Source organism: Anoplopoma fimbria, chromosome 5, assembly GCF_027596085.1.
Source record: "Anoplopoma fimbria isolate UVic2021 breed Golden Eagle Sablefish chromosome 5, Afim_UVic_2022, whole genome shotgun sequence".
Classification (NCBI taxonomy): domain Eukaryota; kingdom Metazoa; phylum Chordata; class Actinopteri; order Perciformes; family Anoplopomatidae; genus Anoplopoma; species Anoplopoma fimbria.
This window is the reverse complement of record NC_072453.1, coordinates 12,232,268-12,256,152: the sequence shown is the minus strand read 5'-3', so window position 1 is coordinate 12,256,152 and position 23,885 is coordinate 12,232,268. Positions and strand designations below refer to the sequence as shown.

The 23,885-nt window shown below is 40.7% G+C and overlaps 1 protein-coding gene across 6 annotated transcripts in view; it reads left to right on the top strand.

Moving 5' to 3' along the window:
• Positions 1 to 23,885, top strand: part of LOC129091133 (C-terminal-binding protein 2) — a 97,689-nt gene that overhangs the window by 70,867 nt on the left and 2,937 nt on the right. For all 6 annotated transcript variants that reach the window (XM_054598627.1, XM_054598623.1, XM_054598626.1 and 3 more), the window contains 7 exons: positions 5,418 to 5,572; positions 8,862 to 9,006; positions 10,614 to 10,820; positions 14,383 to 14,597; positions 16,521 to 16,651; positions 19,182 to 19,309; positions 19,863 to 19,980. In XM_054598627.1, the coding sequence (XP_054454602.1) occupies positions 5,418 to 5,572; positions 8,862 to 9,006; positions 10,614 to 10,820; positions 14,383 to 14,597; positions 16,521 to 16,651; positions 19,182 to 19,309; positions 19,863 to 19,980 (1,099 nt within the window). The remainder of the gene's footprint in view (positions 1 to 5,417; positions 5,573 to 8,861; positions 9,007 to 10,613; positions 10,821 to 14,382; positions 14,598 to 16,520; positions 16,652 to 19,181; positions 19,310 to 19,862; positions 19,981 to 23,885) is intronic.

The following is a 23,885-nucleotide window of genomic DNA, read 5'->3' as shown; positions in this document are numbered from 1 at the left end:
TACTGCTGACTGAGCTCACCAGCTCCTATTACAGAGATTTGAGAAAATGTTTCAGTAATGTAATATCAAGTATTTGAAAGCATCTTGAAACCCACATCATAAATCTTTAGAAAGTATTCTTAGAAAGTAGAGAGGACTTCTTTAGATATCATCATGTTACCAGTACACACAGCTATCACAAAAGTATGATTCATGTTCATGCTTATCACATGTTTCTAATGTAAATCTATTGAGAAGTTGAGAAGGCAGGATTGTTATTACTCGTCATTAGGAGATAAAAAAGAATATCAAAATGTACAGAAAGATACAGTGAGTGGGGATGTGGATGTTAGTTGAACACTTTTGGATAAATGGTCAGAATAAATAAGCATGTTTTTATAATGCATGCAATTAAATTATATTATAGATTATTCGTTATTGAAGGAAATTTGTTGCAGCCCCAGATCTGACAGTATATAAGCAGTGTGTGTGTGTGTGTGTGTGTGTGTGTGTGTGTGTGTGTGTGGTGTCTGTGTCTGTGTGTGTGTTACATGCATTTATTCCTTTGGCAGGTAAACCCGCGACAACAGCTGCCTCTCTCAGTGAATATGTACTGGTCCCAAATCATTACACACACACACACACACACACACACACACACACACACACACACACACACACACACACACACACACACACACACACACACACACACACACACACACACACACACACATTTGCAGCCTGGCAACAGTTTAGCAACAAGCAGAGGAAGCGAGAACACAGAGGAAAGGAAATGAGGGGGATTAATTAATGGAGGAGTGAAATTAAGAGCACTCTGCCTCCTGCGGTTCTCACGTGACCCCCAACACTCCCCAGCTCCATGCCCTCAATATGCACATTGGGTTGACATTTGATGTGCTGAATGCATCACATTGACATATATAAGTTGTTGTTATTGCCTTTGAAAGAATATTTCCATGCGATCTTCATGTCTAGAAAAAAAACTGTAGCCAAAACAGTCACTTTTCAACCAAATTGAGCCCAAATTGAAACTAAATGTAGAGACTTTTGTGGGGGTGAGATGACTGAAAGGCTAAAAGAATATCCCTCCCAATATACTTTTAAGTCAGGTGAACATGCAAAATTTAATTCAGTTTTATTTTATAATTAGATTTTTTTTAACTAAATGTAACTCATCTAAACATATTAAATGATATTCTAGATGATTATATACAAGTTTTAAGCATCAACATAGAGAGAAAAGGTTCTGAAAGAGGTGTATTGTGCAGCTAACAACCCCAGTGGTTCTGGTTAAGACTGGTTTGATGTACATGCTGTCAGTTTACCACAGGGGGAGTTTCGCCTGTCACCTCCCTGCCTCTCTTGCCCGAATACATCATCTCCTCTCGATCAAATTCAGCAGAGTGAGAATCAATCTGTCACACAGTCAGGACACGCAAATACACACACAAATACACACTCCGGCTCCTAGAAAGACAGAGCGGGAGAGAGGGTGGGATGGAAGGGAACCGATGGAAAAGGAGGAGAAGGAATGACAGTTGAGGTGAAAGCATGACAGAGAAAGAAGGAGTCAGTGATTACAGCTGAGGAACGAGAGGCAGAGGTGGGAAAAAACATTTACGTGAAAATAGAGATAAAGGACGGCGATGCGGATACATGGTGGGCGAACACATACAGAGCTAGACATCGACAGACGGGAGGAGCTGTCAGATGATGCTACAGTACAGGGAGAGATGTGGGAAAATACAGGGCTGCAGACGATCTGATGAAATGTAACGATGGAAGAGTCGCTGAGGAGGGAGATTGAAAGAGTAAGAGACTGAAAGGTCAGAGAGGCTGAGAGAAACCCTGTGGATGATTCATGGAGTTCAGCCTGTCTAACTTCCGCCTCAGGGTTCGATGTCAGTCTGCCAGCCGCTCCTCTTCCCCTTTCTGCCTCACCCACAGCTTGTCTCACCTGCACACCCACGGCTGTCTGTAATCTATATAAACCAGTATAAGTAACATAAGCCAGTCAGTAGTAGTCACTCACACGAAGCAGGCAAAAGGTTCCAGGTGATCTCGGTGTTTTTCTGTGAGTCAAGGACAGGCTTGCATGCCGCAAAACCTGCAATGCTTTAATCAATATTTTTTTTTTATATCGCTTTGAATCAAATAACTGTGTGATAAGTGCTGAAATCTGTCAACTCTGCACTCCTAGTTCTTAGCCTCTTTCATCTTATTGTTCTGGTTCTACTGCACATTTATGAACAAACTCTGATAAACCCACCATAGGTCACCTGCCCAGAACTTAAGGGCAGTCATGGTTAGCAACTAGCTGGTGAGAGACTGGTGGAGACCAAAATAGAGGTCAAAGGGAGGTGAATATTTTTTTAGCGTTTCATATGAATGCTCGTGTTGGTCTGTGTATGCTCGATGTGGAGTTATTTGTTATCACATGAGTCATCATAAGAACTCTTGTGCATAACTGACTGTCAGCTCTACATGGTGTCATATTCTGCAAATCCACAAATCAAGCTGACGTATATGGTGGTGATGGATCTAAAGATTGTTTCAGCATTGATCAATAGGTGTATTACTTTAACAATGAATGGATTTATTGTTAAGTCAATAGAATGTCAGAAAATAGTGGGGGGAAAAAAACTGATGAAAATGTTGTCTTCCATTTTTATTTTTTTTATCAAAACCCAGAGATTTTTAAATGTACAATCATACAACAAATAAAAGTTATTCCTCATATTTGAGAAGATGGAGTGATTTTGCATTTTTGAGAAACAATCAATTATCAGAATTGTAGTTTTTTCATTTTCTTTCAATCGACTTCAGCGCGCGCATGCATGTGTCACACAATCTCATGAGATGTGGTCAGGCGCGTCCTGCCGCACCCCTCATCTCAGTTTTGATGTAACGGACTCAGTCTTCGCCGTCCGGCCGCCTCCATTAATATTCAACGTCCTGTCAGATGCAGATGTGGCACAGACAGCCGAGTCGCCACGCCTCACCTTCCCCGCCGTCGTGTCGACCCTTCTTGAACAGCGAGTGTGATAAGTAGGCATGGAGGGCGGTGATGGTGGTCGGCGGAGGAGGAGGAGGAGGAGGAGGAGGAGGAGGAGGAGGAGGAGGGGGGAGGCGGCTGTCTGTCAAAGGAGGAGGGAGGAGGAGGAGGAGGAGGAGGAGGAGGAGGAGGAGGAGGAGGGAGGAGGAGGAGGGAGGAGGAGGAGGAGGAGGAGGAGGAGGAGGAAAAAAAAACCCCATCTCTGCCCCTTTTTGCACCGAGAGTGTGCGGGGTTCACGGGTGGTTGAGCCTCCGACCTCGACTCTTGACGTAGATGCCATCGGTGCCAAAAATAAAGTGCATTAAAAACTGGCAGCCAGAGCCTGTTAAGTCATCGCCATGACGATATGGGCGTAAGGCATGAGGAGACGACACCACCGCTCCCATCCTCCCCCTGAGAGGCTGCGACGCTGGACTGCTCTTTATTGTTTTAACATTTTTTAATTTCTCTCTTCTCCGTCTTGCATTTTCTCCTTCCCTCCCCCTCCCACCTCTTTGTTTTCCCGCTGTGGGTCTCGGCCCGTTCGTTCGACGGCCACACACAACTTTCTCAATCTTAAAATCTCCCCCTAATCTCACCTCTATCTGCCCTAATCAGCCTCCTCTGCTGCGCTAATCCTGCAGAGCATGTCCCTAATGAGCCATCCTCCACCTCTCCTCTACTTTCCCTTCCTCCACCCGTCTCCTTATCTCGCCCCCGGAGTCCGACGTCATCGTAATCTTCTCGGGACAACTTAAAGAGCACACAGATGCACACACCTGCGCTCGCACTCACACATGCACCAGAGTGAGGTCACATTTAACCCCCATGCTGATCGTAGCGGAAAACTAGAGGAGAGCAGCAAAACACAAGATAAGAAAAGTGATGTCATGAAATAGCTCAGAATGAAACACCCCAGAGGGGATCTTGCTGGTTTTGGTGTCTTTCCAAGTGACCGGTTGTGTCAGCTTGGACATACGACCGAGAGCGGAGGTCACGACCCGTGCAGTGTTAGAGCGCTAGTACTCAGCGGGGAACAGTTTCTCCTTCTCGGGTCCATCCATCCACTGGGTTGCCTCTGAGCTGCACGCCGCTCAGAAGCAGCATGAATATTGATGCTCCTCTCTTGTTAACATTGTATGAGGCAGGGTTTCGTAATTGTCTGTCTTCTCAGACCGACACGTCTTCTTCTTCAGCGGGGACCCATGAGAAGGTCGGCCCGCTGGGGAGCTCGGCTCTTCCGGGCTCCCTCTCTTCACTTTGAAGTGAGAGGAAAAAAGTGGCGAGTGGGAAGGAGAGCGAGTCGAGCGGAGACAAGAATTGCGACGCGCACTTTGTCAAGAGTGCTGAAGTGCAGATGTGAGCTGGCTGGTGGGTTTGTTTCAGGCTTGTAGCGTCTTTCTCTTAACGCTCTCCGTTTCAATGATACATGGATCTTTTGAGGCAGGGCCGCGGTGAAGCTCATTCTAAAGGTGCAGATAGCAAATCTTCTCTTTTTTTCTTTATTTTTTTCTATTACACAGCTACTGGTTCCACTCACAACGAGGCAAATGTAGTATCCTCTGCCTTGAACTGAGAAATAAGAAGTGTGTGTGTGTGTGTGTGTGTGTGTGTTAGTGTGCAGTTGTCAGATGTACACACTAGGGAATATCTTCCGGTTGGTATGATATGAGTGTGTGTATGTGTGTGTTAGAGAACATGTAAACAGGTTTCTATGTGTCTGATCTGGTTGGGAGCCATGAGAGCGAGAGGATTCCTGTAAGTGAGGCTGCGGTCTAATCCAGTCCTGAGTAGGCGCATTGATTTATTGAGCAACGCTTGGTAGTTTGGAGAAGCACTGCTTCCTGCTGTATCCTAATCAGCACGTGTGCACACAAACACACACTCAGGAGGTTCTAATCACATGAGTGTTTTATTTTTCAAGAAAACGGTGATGAAAACAGTTTACTTCAGCTGGCAGGAGAGTATCACTTGCTGAATTTAGTCGAATAATTTGCCCTTGCAGGGGGGGGCGTTTCTTCCGGTAGAACTTGTCTGTGCTTGTCCTTTGAGGTTTCTAATTATGTATTTGTTTATTTTTATTGGTAGTAACTTTTTTAATACCCTTAATGGTTATCTGTCACAACTTATCTATATCATGTATCGAAAAGAATGAAATAAGCTAAAAGGTGCGTTCACAGAAGTTATAAAACAAGAACATATTGAATCATGTCTAGCCATGCATATTGTTTTGGTATAACCACCCCAATACAATGAAAAATGATATTTGGCCGAACATCAGTAGTGTCATTTTGCTCAAACAGCTGATATCCTAGGGACCATTTCTTTATTATCTCGTACCTGAAATAATCTTCCTTTCTCTTCTCCATCTGTCTCCAGGTATTCGGCCCCAAATCATGAACGGGCCAATGCATCCGCGCCCCTTGGTGGCGCTGCTGGACGGGCGCGACTGCACCGTGGAGATGCCCATCCTGAAAGACTTGGCGACTGTCGCCTTCTGCGACGCTCAGTCCACGCAGGAGATACATGAGAAGGTTAGAAAACATACACTGCTCTTTTACTTTCACACTGCTCCACGTCGGAACAGCAGAAGGTTGATGGATAGATGGAGCCTGTCACTCTCTCATGCATGCCTCTTTCTTTTCCTATCACAGCTCTGATATGTGAAGTGCCTTATATTGGCTCCGTACGCACATGCCAGTTAGAATTTAGTGGCTTCATTATGATTTGATGTCACTTTTTGGTACCCAGCGCGATGCCTATATCAGTGCCATTGTTCTAATAGAGAGTCTTGTACGGCGGGGATGCAGTGTAATTACATTGGCTTGTAGAGGCTCTTTATTGCTTTTTATGCAGCGCAGTGGCTGCAAAACAATATATGGCCACGGAGATGGGTATCGCCGCACCGCTATCTCTCCATCTGCAGACAAGAGTGAGAGTCCCTACATCTTTCCCTCTCGCTGTTTTTATGAAAATGGTACATATTAAAAAACGAAATATTTGCATAGAGATCAATTCAATCAAAGACCTTGGGCGGTGGGGAGAAGGCGGGGAGCGGGTAGCTTTTTGTTTGTTTTAACACTGCCTTATCAGGAAAAACATGATTGTAATGTTCACCTCGCCAGCATATTCAGCAGTTCACAGTAATAACTTGCAGTCTAGATACCCAGAGGGGGTGGTGTAGATTGAAAATGTCCAATCTCTTCTTACTGCGGCACGGATGCAGATATGCAGCTCTGATAATTCAGGGAGTTTCAGTATGATGTTTTCAGGCCAGACACCAGCTGCCACACTCTCCTCCATCCTCACCAGAAAATACAGAAACTCATGGGACAGACTTGTCAAGGGTGAAATAAGAAAGGGGCTTGATGTTTTTGTCAGGTCCTCTACCCAGTAATCCCTTATTTCTCATGTGATTTGGGCATGATGAAACACACAGCCCAATACTGATCAAGATCGGGTTACAATACCACTTGAGTGCGATCAAATCCTGCACGCAGCACCTGCGCTCCGACGTCCAACATTCTCACAGTTGTCGTGTCTCACAGTCACATGTGGCTTGTAAAAGCTGGATGATAGCCCACATGGCATAGAGTCAACATTGGCCACATTGTACGCTGCCTGACTGTTCATCCAATTGAGGTGTTAAGATTATGGCTGCAACTAATGACTTGGTACGTAGGTTAGTAATCTATTGATCATTTATTTGGTCTATACAATGTCAAAGAATCTTTGTATTCCTTGATTGTCACAGAGGGAAACAGCCTGCCTGTCATACATATATATATACATATATAACATATATATATATATATATATATATATATATCATAACATGATTTTTTGCCACCATTGCTAATGCCAATCATTGATGATCCATATTTGCAAATATAGATCCCTTAGTTTTTTGATTGAAGCAGTTGGTCTGCCAGTTGGTTTTGCCACCGTCCCACAAGTCTTCTCAACCGCTATGAAGTTAACCATCAAAAAATCTAAATATATATATATCAATGTTGTTCTTTAGTGGTTTTGATCTGTTTTTTTAATGCTGTTATGTCACCGGGTAAAAAAAGTGCCAAAAGCTAAAAAGCAACATTTTAAATGGTACATCTTTCCTGCCAGGTGGAGAAAATCTGTTCTCATAGTTACAACCTTTTTTCATCCCAATTACATCCCCACTACTCACCAGTGGGATGACTTCATAGCCATAAACTGCCTGCTCAGTAAACACCAGAGTCAAACACAGACAAACTGTACAGTGCAGGTCTCTCATGCTCACCCAGGCCAAATGGAGGGTGACTCGCTGCCGTGTCAGAAAAACGCCGGCATCCTCAGAAATGATAGCAGTTAAAAGCAATCAGGCGTTGGTTACAGTGGAGAAGCAGGGTTATGGATTGGGTCAGAGTTTCCATTAAAGTTAACTACATCCAGAGTGGATTTTCCCCTAAACAGACTCCCCTCTCCAGCTCCAAAACAACACTACGGAGAGAAGAGAGAGACTGTTTGCATGCTTATGTGTTTCAACCTTGAACTAGTATCTCTAAGGCCTGTCCGGGACACCGCTCTAATAACAGCAGTATGGAAATTCAGAGCTAATCTGCTAATCACATGAAAGCTAATGCAAATGGACTGGAGGTGAACGCAGAGCTGTTATTTAGGCGCTGAATGCGGCTGTGGCTGATACTGAGGGGAATATTTTAGATCCACATCAGAATGAATCACAGGTCAGGTCACCTTGTCCTTGTCAAGTAGCAGAGGAGCAGCACTACACAGTGACACCCTCCGGAGATTGGGACTGATTGAGACTTTTATTTTTTTTATTCCTGAAGCGAACAGTGATTTTCTACACCAATTAGGACGGTTGTTTTGAGATCTTGAAAACTTGATGTGAATCAAATGTGGTCAGGGTTATGTGGTGAGAAACAAGTGATGTAATCTCCTGTGACATGTAAAAAAATTAATCAAAAAAATGAAGCAGTCCAAGTCCATTTCTGCCAAAACAGATACAAGTTCAGTTTAAAAGAGAATCATTTTATTTTTTTGGTGGAGTGTTGTGATTACACATTTGGCTTGGAGAAAAACACTTTCTATTTTCTCGTGGCCAGCTTTAAGTTGTAACACAAGTCAAGTCAAACAAGTTTGTCGGAGGGTTTTATGATCTGTAGCCAACAATATATCACAGTCCCCCTCGCTGATTTAACGAAAACTTGTATCCGAATAAGCCAAAATAAAATAATACTAATATCTGAAAAGAAGATACAGCAGTACTATATCTTTGTAAAACATATTATCGGCAGATATAAATGGGTCAAATGGTCAACTGAGTGCAGTCATTTATTTCGCCTCTCACATGCTATCATCTCTCAGGGATTATCCTGAAATCAGCAGCTGCCTTGACCTCTCTGTCCAGACAATTGCCTGGATCCTTTGTCCATAAACACCCTCAGGGTCTGAGTGTAATTCTGATGACCATGCGGAACCGAAGCCCCCTTAGAGACAATATAATGACTTGTTCCACTTCGGCGCAGGTCTGTAAAAGGACAGTGTGTCATAACTGCCTGGGACCATGGGACGTCTGTAGATCCCCCTCACTGTGAAATGTTAAACGTCTTCTTAAGTGTCCGGAGTCATGGCAGACGTGATTATCATGGCTCCTCTGAATGGAATGTGATCTTGTGATCGTCATGAGTTCTTATGAACCCAAATGGACTAATAGCCATGTTGTACGCGTTGGCCACATGTATGAATGCACAAAAAGAAAGGCACATTAATAACTACAATACTATCATTGAAAAAACAACAACTGTGAATGTGTTTTTACAGGTGCTCAACGAAGCAGTGGGAGCCATGATGTACCACACTATCACCCTCACCAGAGAGGACCTGGAAAAGTTCAAGGCCCTACGCATCATCATACGCATCGGCAGCGGATACGACAACATCGACATCAAGGCTGCTGGAGAGCTGGGTACGAACTTTATGCAATCACTGCTAAAACATAACCAGTATCTAGTCCAGTACTGCATAGTGTTTAGTGCTGTAGTATGTATACCAGAATAAAGAGTGGGGATGTTATGCAAGTCATATAATCACACTATTATTTCTGTTCCATGTTTGTGTCCCATATTGTTGGGATTTCTACATGAGGAGTTTTGTGGATTAGTCTCTGCTTACTGCCTGTTTGTTCCTTAATTACATATGACACCTCGGGCGGCAGTAATCAAATTTAGGTGAATCTTGAGGGGTGTTGTTTTCATCACGCCACTGCAATGTGCGATGTCGAGAAATGGCAGTGATTGGCAAAAAAAAGGGTGCGCGGTAGAGTTCAAAAACAAGATCGCACAGCTGATATCGCGTTTGCTTCAGGACAGCATGTTTACTGTTTCCTCGCTTCTTTTTTTATTTTTTTACTGTACAGAACTGTATATAAAGGCTGAATTAAAGAGTGAGATCAATGGTGGACGTCCCACTGTGAGCCGGACTGTTCAAAGAGACAGAACAGGGAAGAGAGAGGAGAGTTACAGTCTTCTCTCTGAACCACCACCCAGGCTTATATCAGCAGGCTTGTGGCTCAAACAGCCCTTACAGTTGACAAAGCTGCCATTTTCCTGCCAATGTGAGATACTGTGTCTAACTGCCACCCACTCACCGAAGGCGCTCTGCCTCGCAAACGCAGGAGTCAAAAGCTATCGTGCCTGGAGAAGGCGGCGCTGATATGGCGGCTGTTCCAGGGAGAAGAAAAAGGGGGCCATTGATTGAGCAGGCTCTGGCTTTTTTTTTTTTTTTTTTTTTTTTTTCGCTGTCCAGAGACGGCTGTGCTGTTACTCTGAGATACAGAGTGGGATGAGGACATTAGAGGAGAGCGAGGGCAGGCAGAAGTGCTTAAGTGGCAATAATGGAAATCTTTGTGTTGTTGGAGGATAGGCGAGGTAATACCAGAAGGTCAGCAGTTTTAATACTCGGAAGGTAGAAATATTATGAGCATTCTACTAGAGGATATCTAAAAGAAAGTGTGTAAAACTTGCTTCATTCAGCATGTGCACATAATGTTAGATAGAGTAGGGCTTTTCAATGACTCATAATCACATCTTGAATAAGTGTGATTGTTTTGTTTGTTTCATATCATATATTATTGTATTACAAAAAATTCTGTTGCCCAAGTTACTCATTCTAGGAAATACATTTTTTTTAAAAATAATAATAATAAAAGTTATTTATAGTTTTTGTTTTAAACAGTATGTGTTCCAACTGTTGCCTCTTTAGCCTTAGTTCCAGTGCAACACAGTTTATTACATTGAACATCAAGGAAATTATTTTACAGCATATATATTTTTGCACAAGTTTGCCATATGGTGATGCATATTGGTAGTAAATCCGGACAATAAATGAAATGTATCAAATTACCATATTTTTTAATTTCTTACTGGCCTAAATTTACTCATATCTATTGGAATAATACTGCTATTAGAATCATAATATTGATTACAGTCCTGCATTTATTTATTTTTTTTAGAACCCAGCTTAATTAATTTTCCACTGTTCTGCTTCTTGTGTATTTGTTGTTCTTTTCTTTAGGTATCGCTGTGTGTAACATTCCCTCGGCAGCTGTGGAGGAGACGGCAGACTCCACCCTGTGCCACATCCTCAACCTCTACCGGCGAAACACCTGGCTCTACCAGGCTCTCCGGGAGGGCACGCGGGTCCAGAGCGTGGAGCAGATCCGCGAGGTGGCATCCGGCGCCGCCCGCATCCGTGGCGAAACCCTTGGCCTCATCGGCTTCGGTTAGTAGTATAGTTACTTTTTTTACCTTTCATCTTTTATCTGTTTTTTCACTCTCCTTCCTTTGCCCCCGTTCTGTGTTTTCATATCCGCTCAGCGCTCAGCTTGCCGTCTGTTTTCCTGCCCTGATAAGGTTATTTTTCTGCTTCTGTCCGTCCCATTATTATCTCAAGGTTGTCTTGTTTCGCCTCCCTCCGGGCTGGCTTCCTTTTCTCTGCCACACTGTACTCTCATCCCACCGCTCTAATGCTCACCATTATATCTCCATTATTCTCTCTTCTTCTGTTTTCCTACTCTTCCCCTCTGTCACTGCGGCCCCTCGACACCTTGCCCTGCCATAATCAGGCCCCTCATGGTAGACCGGCTTCTGCCTGTGTGTGTTCGTTGCGGTGTGTTTTCTCCTCTCTGAACCTGTGTTAATGCCGATTATGTGTGTGTGTTTGTGCATCGTTCTTCTCTGTCTCAACATTAGTGGGCTGTGGATGCTTTTGTGTTCTCAAAAGCCTTTCCAGAGTGCCACCTTATCTCTGTGTCCACATACACCCTCCCCCTGTGGGAGGATGATGGTGGGGGGGGGGTGTATGTGCCACATCCTCCTACAGGTCCCAGAATGCCTCCTAGTCTTACTGTGCCCAAACAGCAGGGCCTGGCAGGGAGAATGTCTGTCCCACCCCCACCCCCAATCTATCTCTTTCTCACTGAATCCTCCCACCTCCAGCCTCCTCTCCAGGTCTTTCTGGCTCAAGCCGTCTCCAAAACAATGTCCATTGTCAGCGGGAGGTTGGGGGAGAGCGAAGGCCTCCTGGTGTTTGTTTGTAGGACTCTGCACATTCAGCCAGCTGCACAACTCTGCAGGCTGCAAACAGGATGAAAAAAAAAAAAAAAACCTCTGGCTCTGGGGTGGCAAAAGGATCAGGAGTACTTCATGTTCCAGACACGCCAGTATTTTAGGCATTTACACTTTTAAAATAGATGTTGGGCTGCTGCAGAATTAATTCATTTGTAATGATATTGATTTTGCTATCATTCCCTAGATTACTTTTATGCTATCAATGAGATTATCTCTCATAAATAAGTATGTTGAATGCCATTATCTGTAAGCTGGAATGAGTATTAATTGTATACATTATGAGTAAAACCAGGTAATCAATTGGATTTTCTTGCCTAATTTAGCTTTGATCTTATATTGTACAAGTTGTACACTAGGTAAATACAATACTGCAAAACGTATATTAGTCATTATTACTGAAAATATTTACTAATAAGGTTCATCCATAAGAATTAAATGAAAAGCCTGCTCATCAGCCTTAATGGCACACAGTTTCAGTCACAGATGTGAGATCAGAAGACAAAGAAAAAAGTAGTAATGCAGGAACTTAAACTTCCTGAAAAGTCACATGAGCAGTGACAATGACACTGAGGGAAGAGTCGTGGATTTAGTTGATTTGACCTGATCATGTTATCGTTCTACAAATTTCTATTGTTTGAATGACTGATTGAATAAATAAAAACAAAATAAGTTTTTTTAAACTATAAAGAATCTGATATGATATTTTTGCATTTGTCATTATAATGACATATTTTGCTAATGGGAAATGTTTTGATTAATTTAATGTTAATGATTTCAACCATACGGCTAAGCTCTAGTAGAAGCCTAGTTAGGAACTTCAGTGACATATTCTGTCCAGGGGAAATCCACGGCGACAACACAAGACCCAGATCAATAGCTACTCACGTTACCTCTGAATGTGCTGTTTTACAAAAGCAGCATTCTTTCCTTTAAGTTGTCCTTGACCAATCACCGCCCCATTGCCACCGGCTGGGACAGAGTTTATTCCACAAATCTTTGCGTTGCGGCCTTTGACTTTGACTGTGGATAAATGAGCAACACACAGCAAAAGTCTGCCACCGTAAGTCGTGTAGCAGACCCTCTGGCAGTGTATTCTCTCTTTTGGTGGCATTGATCGGTGTGGGAAGGTAGGGAGACGGAGGCTCAGAAATACAAAAAAAAAAAAAAAGGACACAAACTGTTTTTGACTCTGCGGTATCATCGAAAAAATCCACACAAAAACACTTATAGCATTAGTTTCTAGTGCTTCAGAACAGAATTGTGAATTTGAGATATTTGCGGATTCGGTAAACAACTTTAAACACTAGACTTTATTGTAAATCCCTAAAAATCAAAGTGATGCTGTTTCCCTTTTAAATCCACCACTTAACGCCAAATGCCCATCGACCACACAGGCAGAAAATGGTTGTAGAAGAAGCAGAGATGCCAATTCCGATAACCATCCCCCTCCACCACCACCACCACCAGCAGCACCACCAGCAGCAGCAGCAGCCTTATCAAATCAAATTGTACTGCAGCCACAAGATGACCTGGTCTGTTTCAAACAGTAAAACTCATGCCCCTGCTGCTGCTGCTGCTGTCTGCACTTACAACCAGCAGCTGAATGCAACACGTTCATGCTTGTGAAAACATATCCTTAGATATATGGGGATTCAATTAACAGCAGCAGAATTACACAGGGCTGGTTGAGGAAAAGCGCATCGACCATAAAAGATCAAGCACTTTTGGAAAGGTTGATTTATACAGTAATTAAAAAAAGTTGATTGTAATCCTATCACCATACTGGAACAGAATGGTCTGAGTGATTGTTTAAGTATTATAAGGAGTCTTTATGCAGCCGTATATTTTGGGCTGAGATTGAAAGAGGAAAATAAAAATAGACAGCCTAAGAGCAGGACATAATACTCCATCACAAAGAGAGGACTTTAAGAGTGTAAAGGACCTTATCGATCCTTTTCACCAGCAGCAGCTGCTGCAGAATGGGAGACCGGCATCTCAAGCAGCAGAGCAGAGACTCACAGCCTGAGCCTACACAACAAATGGCTCTGAGAGACAGAGGGAGAGACCTATACGCTACTGATTCACTGATTCACTGTCTCCACTGGAAACCACTTACCTCACTCTGTCCTCTTTTTGAGAAATGATTTCTCCATCATGACTCCACCACTTATCAATCATTAACCATTTTCTATCTTATAACAACAAATCTCTTGTAGACATAAAAAAAAAAAAATGGAAAGCTTTATTGGTTAGATTTAATGTCTATTTTATGGTGTCTTAAATAATGTATAACTCTTTTCATAGGAATGATGTTTAATGCATGTAATAGTAATAATTATGATGCGTTTACAGCCCTTTACTTCCTACGTAGTAGATTCTGCTTTTTGCAGTCACTCCACTGGATCAGTGATTCTTAAAGACTGGTCCAGGACATCCAGGATCCACAAAGATTTGACAAGAACAGACTGAATATCTTTTGTGTCCATGTATATATGTTCACAAATACCATGAACAAAGCACATAATAAAGTAAATGTGTCAGAGTTGTTATCTTAATAGTAATTAAGAGTTGCTGGTCCAACGAGGTTGAGAGTCCTTGCTCTAGATACTAACATCAACTACATAGCTGAAATGTCAATGTAATATAATTGCCTCTCTGCTCCTGCGTTTGACTGCCCGTAAATAAACCTCCTCCACTTCTCCGTGTGTCCTCAGGTCGTTCGGGCCAGGCGGTGGCGGTGCGGGCCAAGGTTTTCGGCTTCAACGTCATCTTCTACGACCCTTACCTGCAGGACGGCCTGGAGCGCTCGCTGGGCGTCCAGCGCGTCTACACCCTGCAGGACCTGCTCTACCAGAGCGACTGCGTCTCCCTGCACTGCAACCTGAACGAACACAACCACCACCTCATCAACGACTTCACCATCAAACAGGTACGCTAGCAAAAAAAGGCGCGAATACGCATGCAGACAGTGTCATCCCGACAGAGCCGAACCCCCCGTTGAACAGCTTTGATGTGACCTGGGCTTAATGCGGTGCTATCTAGCAAGGTAGACAAGCAGAGCTCCTGGTGTATTATTACTCTGTCAGCCTGGAGGCTGTCCTAAAGAGCATTATAGTGGGTAGAAAGAGAGGGGCGAGGAAAAAGAAGAAAAAGAGAGAGGAAATGACAGCAGCCTTCTTGCCTGCACGTTCCCTGCTCTTTATCTTAAGCTCCACCAAAGCTGGACACAAATTCATTCCTTTGCTCTGTCAAATGCAATTAGCGCCAGCCCACGGCTACAGCAAATATATCGACTAGGCTGCGCGGCAGGGGTGCTGAGAGCTCTGCAAAGGGGAGAGCGCTGTTCTCTGAGTCAATAGCTGCACCGCGAGGCGCCGCCTGGGGCGACACCTGCAGGGAAGCCGGGGAACTGCACAGGCTGGAGAACGCATCTCTCCCTTCTTGTCGACGTCTCCCCATGTTGCCACTCACTGATTCCTCTTTGTCTTGCCCATCCTGCGCCCTTCTTCTCTGCCATCTTTGTGTGTGTGTGAATGTGAGGAGACAAACATAAGTGGGTGTAGGGTAATAGCTTAACCTAGTTAACTCAATGTCTTTTTCAAAGCTTAATATTCTCAGCTGCCTCTTAAGTGCTGCAATGAAAGAACACTTTCCTCTCTTTCCTCACAAAAAAAAAAAAAAAAAAAAAAAATCTTGGCAGTCGCTCTCAGCAGCAAGTGTGTGTGTGTGTGTGTGTGTGTGTGTGTGTGTGTGTGTGTGTGTGTGTGTGTGTGTGTGTGTGTGTGTGTGTGTGTGTGTGTGTGTGTGTGTGTGTGTGTGTGTGTGTGTGTGTGTGTGTGTGTGTGTGTGTGTGTCAAAGCCACCAAGGCCTAATAAAAGACTGCCTGCCAGCGTAAAGGCTTTTCATGCCCCTGGATTTCAGTTTTTGTCAAGATTAAGGGATTACTTTCTTCTTTCATTTGATTTTTTTTCTTATACTTTTTGTTGTGTGTTTTTTTTTCCGGCGCCGCCTCATCTTTCAGCTCACCCATCATCCTTCATTTCATCTCTTGGTTTGGGATAAAGATGTTCTTTATCCCACATCTGACAGTATTTTTCCCAGCTCCTAGATCTCTCAGGTGTCAGGCCCAACAAAGGCCTCTCAGATTATTTTTTCTTCTCAATTTCTGTACTGCGTAATATGTTTCAAGGCCCTTCAAATGCAGTCATCCAATCCAGATTTATATACGCTGCTTTAGATCAAACAGATTAATTCGGCTGTCGGGGTGACAGACGCACATAAGCACCCACATCAGGTCATCTGTCTGTGAGTAACTGGTTGTTTCTCTGTTTTTATGTCTCTGAACCGGTGATAGCCAGGCTATATATATTTTATGTGACAGGAGATATTTTTGGGTTCTCCATACGTACATCTGTCCATCTGGCCAACCTTCTCAGTCTCGTGATTGTAAAATCTGAGAAGACCTTGAAAGGAATTACTTTAACTTTGCTACAAACTTCCACTTGAGCTCAAAGATGAACTGATTAGAGTTTAGGTCAAGGTCACTGTGACCTCACGTCTGTCCTATTCACATGAACCCAATATCTCAAAAATGCCTGGAGGGATTTTCATTACATCTGGCACAAACATCCACTTGGACTGAAAGATGAATTTATTCAAATTTGGTGGTTAAAGATCAAGGTCACTGTGGTCATAACTCAACATTTCATACTCTAATAATGTCTCTAAAATGATGAAGTGATGACATTTTTGACAGACATGGATGTAAACAATACAACTGCGAGGAGTTAATCCCAGTTCCTTGTTTATATCATTGTGTGTGTGTGTGTTTGTGTGTCTTGTGCACCACAGATGCGTCAGGGTGCGTTCATGGTCAACACCGCACGGGGAGGCCTGGTGGACGAGAAGGCCCTGGCCCAGGCGTTAAAGGAGGGCAGGATACGTGGTGCCGCCTTGGACGTTCATGAGACGGAGCCCTTTACGTAAGTGTACACACACACACACACACACACACACACACACACACACACACACACACACACACACACACACACACACACACACACACACACACACACACACACACACACACACACACACACACAAATCCCTCTCAGAGGCAGACGGATGAAAAGCTTCACTTAGAGAGACGGCTTCAGACAAGGAAATAGATGGGTGTGTAGGAAGAGAAAGAAAGCAACAAATTACACAGAGTCAAAGAGACAGAGAACCTGAAACAGCTGAAGAGAAAGAATGTCAGACAGAAACAGGGGTAGACATATGACAAGTTAAAGACACCTCATACTCTTGATGGAGAGAGTTCCCTTTATTCCCATTAGAGGAAAGAAAATACAGCTGAAGGTGGATGGTTGAGTGTGGAAAGGAGCAACGCAGAGAAAAGAGAACAGGATAAAGGGTTGGAAGCAGCACCCTGTTCATTCTTATGAAAGTTGCTTAGTGGTGCATTATGATTTTAGATAAAATAACCCGGATCTTCTGGAGATTTTCCGCATCCATGGTCACTAGCTTTTCCTTTAACCCCGCCTCCAAAGGTCCAGCCTCGATCTTAGTCTCATTCACATGAACTGAGGAAGGAAAACACTCTTGATTCGGCTACTAGTGCTTTCAGAACCTAATGATTTAAATAAGTGTTAAAACTGGCAAGTTGATTTACTTAAAAAACTATAAATAGTCTGCTGAGGTACAGACGTCTCTTTCTTAATGTAAGTCCATGGCGCTCTTTAGACGTCCTTTATCAGGACAGGTTTCCAGATGAGACAATTCAGTTTAGTTTAACATCTGTTAAAATCTGATTTTACGAAGATTACTGTAGATCATAATCAGTATTCGTTTTGAAAATGAATCAAATAACAGGCTAAAAAGTCGTGCTGAATATCTTCCTGTAAACGTTTAGTCATTTATCACAGGCTATTTTTAACCTTTATAGCCAAATCTTCCCCTTGTCCCTCTTTGGCTGCTGTCTTGTCACTGTACTGCAGCTTTAAGCCACAATCTCCATTTCCACTCCTGCTCCCACCAGAGGGCAAACAGCTTGATACACCTCCCAGTTTTCCCACCTTTCTAAGAACCATGTTCCCCATCTCAGGGGGTGACCGGTGTTGATTGTTGTTCACGCATCAGGGACAGTTAGGGGAGTTTGGAGGCTGCTTGTTTCTGGCCGGATGCTCAGCTGACTGGCTGCCCGTGAAGACTGAAACACAGCCCGATGAAGCTGGAACTCATGCTCCGCTGACCCAATATGTCAACAGGGGAGTGTTTCATAACTTTTGGGCCTCCATCCCACACGACACTAAACTGATTCAGGGCGCCACTCAGGCGCCACTCAGGCGTTACGCACGCACACACGCACACACACACACACACACACACACACACACACACACACACACACACACACACACACACACACACACACACACACACACACACACAACCAGGCTAGGTGTTACAGGAATAGAGGAAGAGGAGGGGGAGTTGGAGCGGAGCTGTCTTTCAGTGCCACATGAGAGGACAGAGATGAAGGAAAAGTCGTTTTGGAAAAGGAAGAGGAAGATTTTGGCATGTGTGAATACCAAGAGCTGACATTTACTCCCATTAGCCATGTTTCCAGATAATTGTCATGCAAATTGTATACAAACTTTTCAGGTTTTGAAACAAGTTATGCAAATAAATGGGCTTTCTGATTGCCTCAATAGAATAAAAACATATTTGATACTTTCACACAAAGCAAAAAATCTAAGAAATGTCCACGGCAATATTTTAATGCACCAACTTCCACGGAGCTCAATGGACAGATAGTATCTACATCTCCAGAATATCCAGTGTCACTGTTCAGCTGTCGGCCGTAAAATGTGCTTAACAACTGTGCTAAACTGCTGTCATTTATTTGACAAAAGCACTCTCTTTGCCTCTTGCCATTCCTCACATGATGTTTTTATGACAAGTTTACCATCATGAGAGCATTCAAAACTTAACGGTCCCCTCCAGACATGTCATAAGACATAAAAAATACAAACGCTTTGAATAATAATATGTGCCAGATGTGTTTTTTTCCACTGAAACTTCAATAAGTTACAAATAAATTGGTTACATCAACCCATTCTGCCACATAAAAAAAAAAAAAAAGAGTCTACAAACATGCAAATATGGTTAATTTGATTAATTTAACTGCCAGGACACAAGATTCCTGTTTCTTTGCTATAAAGTGCGTTTCAGCACAAAAAAAGCATATGAATGAGAAAACAGACTTCAAGTGTCAAACTCTGCACAGTGAAGGTCAAACATTTAAATAAAGTAACAACAAGAGAAACACATTTAATGGAGATTTATTTTGGTCATCGGAGAGAAAAAGTACATCTCCTATTTTATTCATCATAATTCACAAAGATAACAACAACACAGCTGTGTTTGCCCTTGCTCCTGTGTCGTTTACTTAATATTTTGTTATCATTTGTCCTTTTCATCATTTTTCTTACCCTCTGTGTGTTACAGTTTTGCTCAGGGCCCTCTGAAAGACGCTCCCAACCTGATCTGCACACCACACACAGCCTGGTACAGTGAGCAGGCCTCTCTGGAGATGAGGGAGGCAGCCGCCACCGAGATCCGAAGAGCCATCACCGGTACGCCGTCACATAAACAAAACTAAAATCTGTTCTTGTCAGGGCTCTAATAACTGACAAACACAATATTAAATCCTTTTCCTACCCTCCACATCTTCAGCTTCAGCCTACTATGTGACCTGTTGCACGTCTTTCTTTCCCAGATGTCACATTTCCACTTCAATAGGCCCTGGGTAGCATTTATATAATCTGGACCTCTTAATAGATGTCATCATTAGCTTCCTGACACAGAGCAGAGCAGAGCCCAGGGGGGCCGGCCTCCAAGAAAACATCCAGATTGTTAAATGATCTTAATTTGCATGTGTGTATCCAAGCCTGATATGTTTGTCAGTCTGAACTCTAACACTTTTCCTGCCGTCTGGTCACTCATCACCTGTAAGAAGTTATGGCCTGTTAGAGTGTGGGATTTATGCCAGTCTGCTTCACTGCTTTAAACTGTGTGCGTATGTGTGTGTGCGTATGTGTGTGTGTGTGTGTGTGTGTGTGTGTGTGTGTGTGTGTGTGTGTGTGTGTGTGTGTGTGTGTGTGTGTGTGTGTTTGGTTCTTATGACAGGCCGTATCCCTGACAGCCTAAGAAACTGCGTCAACAAGGAGTTCTTTGTCACCACGGCACCATGGGCAGTTATGGATCAACCAGGCGTCCACCCGGAGCTCAACGGCGCTGCATACAGGTAGAGGCTGAACATGCAGATGGCTAGCAGACGTTGACCTTCCCATTTAAAAAATTTAAATTAAAAAAAAAAAGCTGCCCTGCATTATTTTAGGATTCTGTTTTTTAAAATCCCAGTAAAATGTTTTTGATAATTTATGGTAGATCATTGATATCATGTAATGAGCATTTATTTCCCAATTACTTTTCCTTCTTTGATGTTAATAGAAACTCACGAAATGTCCTGTCGACTCCCTTTTCCCCCTATATTTATTGTTTCAAAATGTATTTTCTTAAATTGGTTTAGGAATATTTTTAACAAGTTATCATGAACTCAGTGCTCTGCTAAAGATCCCAGTGCCCTTTGCCCTTTTTAACTGTTCTCTGTAGTAGTAGAAAGGTCATTCTTTGCCCACCTGTGGGCTCTTCCTGATCTCAGCATGTCCGCCTCCATGTGTTTCTTTCACGCAGCCAAGTGAACCAAACTCTCCCAGGCATAACAACCGGTGTCCCCCAAGACAAAATTATTGCCTAGATCAGGAGCAGGTAAATACGACCATCCGGGACAACAGCCTCTCATCTGGTGGTCCCGGATAAGACCCTCTCACCTGAGCTCACATGATGTGTGTCCCCTCTTTAATTCCCCAGTACTCACCTGTTTGACTGAACAAAAAGTAGAGATGGATGGCAGCGAATGTGGGTTTTGAGTTTCTGAATAAGCATGACATAAAGGCATTCAGATGTAGTTTCATGGATTGGGTCATGCTTTGTGATTTCCTTCTTGTGGGTTTTTTGGGCAATTCTGTTGGATTTAACGTCTCTGATCTGAATTGTCCTTTCCCCCTTCCTCTTTGGTTGAATTATTGTACTGAGCACCTCGGGTTCACGGTGGGAATTTTTTTTTTCTGAACGACATTTGCATTAATATACTCTGCTTTTTTACTTTTATGACATACTGTACTGACTTTTGTAGGATATATTATACTATGACTTTTTTCAACATGCTATACTATGACTTCTTTATGACTTTTTTCGACATACTATACTATGACTTTTTTATGATTTTTTTTCGACATATTATACTGACTTTTTTCGACATACTATACTATGACTTCTTTATGACTTTTTTCGACATACTATACTATGACTTCTTTATGACTTTTTTTTTGACATATTATACTGACTTTTTTCGACATACTATACTATGACTTTTTTATGATTTTTTTTCGACATATTATACTGACTTTTTTCGACATACTATACTATGACTTCTTTATGACTTTTTTCGACATATTATACTATGACTTTATGACTTTTTCGACATACTATACTATGACTTTTTTATGATTTTTTTTTTTATACTATGACATACTTTTTTCGACATACTATACTATACTTTTTTATGACTTTTTTGACTTTTTTCGACATACTATACTATGACTTTTTTATGACTTTTTTTCGACATACTATACTATGACTTCTTTATGACTTTTTTTCGACATACTATACTATGATCGACATACTATACTATGACTTTTTTATGATTTTTTTTATTATTATGACTTTTTTATGATTTTTTTCGACATATTATATACATATACTATGACTTCTTTATGACTTTTTTCGACATATTATACTATGACTTTTTTCGACATATTATACTATGACTTCTTTATGACTTTTTTCGACATACTATACTATGACTTTTTTATGATTTTTTTCGACATATTATACTATGACTTTTTTCGACATATACTATGACTTCTTTATGACTTTTTTCGACATACTATACTATGACTTTTTTATGATTTTTTTCGACATATTATACTATGACTTTTTTCGACATACTATACTATGACTTCTTTATGACTTTTTTCGACATACTATACTATTTATGATTTTTTTCGACATACTATACTATGACTTTTTTATGACGACATATTTTATGACTTTTTCGACATACTATACTATGACTTTTTTATGATTTTTTTTTATATTATACTATGACTTACTATGACTTCTTTATGACTTTTTTCGACATACTATACTATGACTTTTTTATGATTTTTTTCGACATATTATACTATGACTTTTTTCGACATACTATACTATGACTTTTTTATGATTTTTTTTCGACATATTATACTATGACTTTTTTTATGACATATTATACTGACTTTTTTCGACATACTATACTATGACTTCTTTATGATTTTTTTCGACATATTATACTGACTTTTTTCGACATACTATACTATGACTTCTTTATTTTTTTCGACATACTATACTATGACTTTTTTATGATTTTTTTTCGACATACTATACTATGACTTTTTTATGACATACTATACTATTTTTTATGATTTTTTTTCATACATATTATACTATGACTTTTTTCGACATACTATACTATGACTTTTTTATGATTTTTTTTCGACATATTATACTGACTTTTTTCGACATACTATACTATGACTTCTTTATGACTTTTTTTTCGACATATATGACTTCTTTATGATTTTTTTTCTTTATGACATATATTTTTATGATTTTTTTCGACATATTATATACTTTTTTCGACATACTATACTATGACTCCGACATATTTATGACTTTTTTTTTATACTATGACTTTTTTACATATTATACTATGACTTCTTTATGACTTTTTTCGACATACTATACTATGACTTTTTTATGATTTTTTTCGACATACTATACTATGACTTCTTTATGACTTTTTTTTCGACATACTATACTATGACTTTTTATGATTTTTTTTTTTCGACATACTATATATTATGATTTTTTTTCATATTATTTATGACTTTTTTCGACATACTATACTATGACTTCTTTATGACTTTTTTCGACATATTATATTATGACTTTTTTCGACATACTATACTATGACTTTTTTATGATTTTTTTTCGACATATTATATTATGACTTTTTTCGACATACTATACTATACTATGACTATTTTTATGATTTTTTTCGACATACTATACTATGACTTTTTTATGATTTTTTTATATTATACTATGACTTTTTTCGACATACTATACTATGACTTTTTTATGATTTTTTTTCGACATATTATACTGACTTTTTTCGACATACTATACTATGACTTCTTTATGACTTTTTTCGACATACTATACTATGACTTTTTTATGATTTTTTTCGACATATTATCTTTATGACTTTTTTTTGACTTTTTTATGACATACTATACTATGACTTTTTTTTTTATATTTTTTTTGACATTTTATACTCTGACTTTTAATGACTTTTTTCGACATACTATACTATGACTATTATGACTTTATGATTTTTTTCGACATATACTTTTTATCGACATACTATACTATGACTTTTTTATGATTTTTTTTCGACATACTATACTATGACTTCTTTATGACTTTTTTCGACATACTATACTATGACTTTTTTATGATTTTTTTCGACATATTATACTATGACTTTTTTCGACATACTATACTATGACTTCTTTATGATTTTTTTCGACATATTATACTTTTTTATGACATATTATTATGACTTTTTCGACATACTATACTATGACTTTTTTATGATTATTTTTTTCGACATACTATACTATGACTTCTTTATGACTTTTTTTCACATACTATACTATGACTTTTTTATGATTTTTTTTTCGACATATTATACTGACTTCTTTATGACTTTTTTCGACATACTATACTATGACTTCTTTATGACTTTTTTCGACATATTATACTATGACTTTTTTCGACATACTATACTATGACTTCTTTATGACTTTTTTCGACATACTATACTATGACTTTTTTATGCAATTTTTTTTTACATGCTATACTATGACTTTTTTTTACTTTATTCGACATGCTATACTATGACCCTTTTTTTTTTTTTTTTTT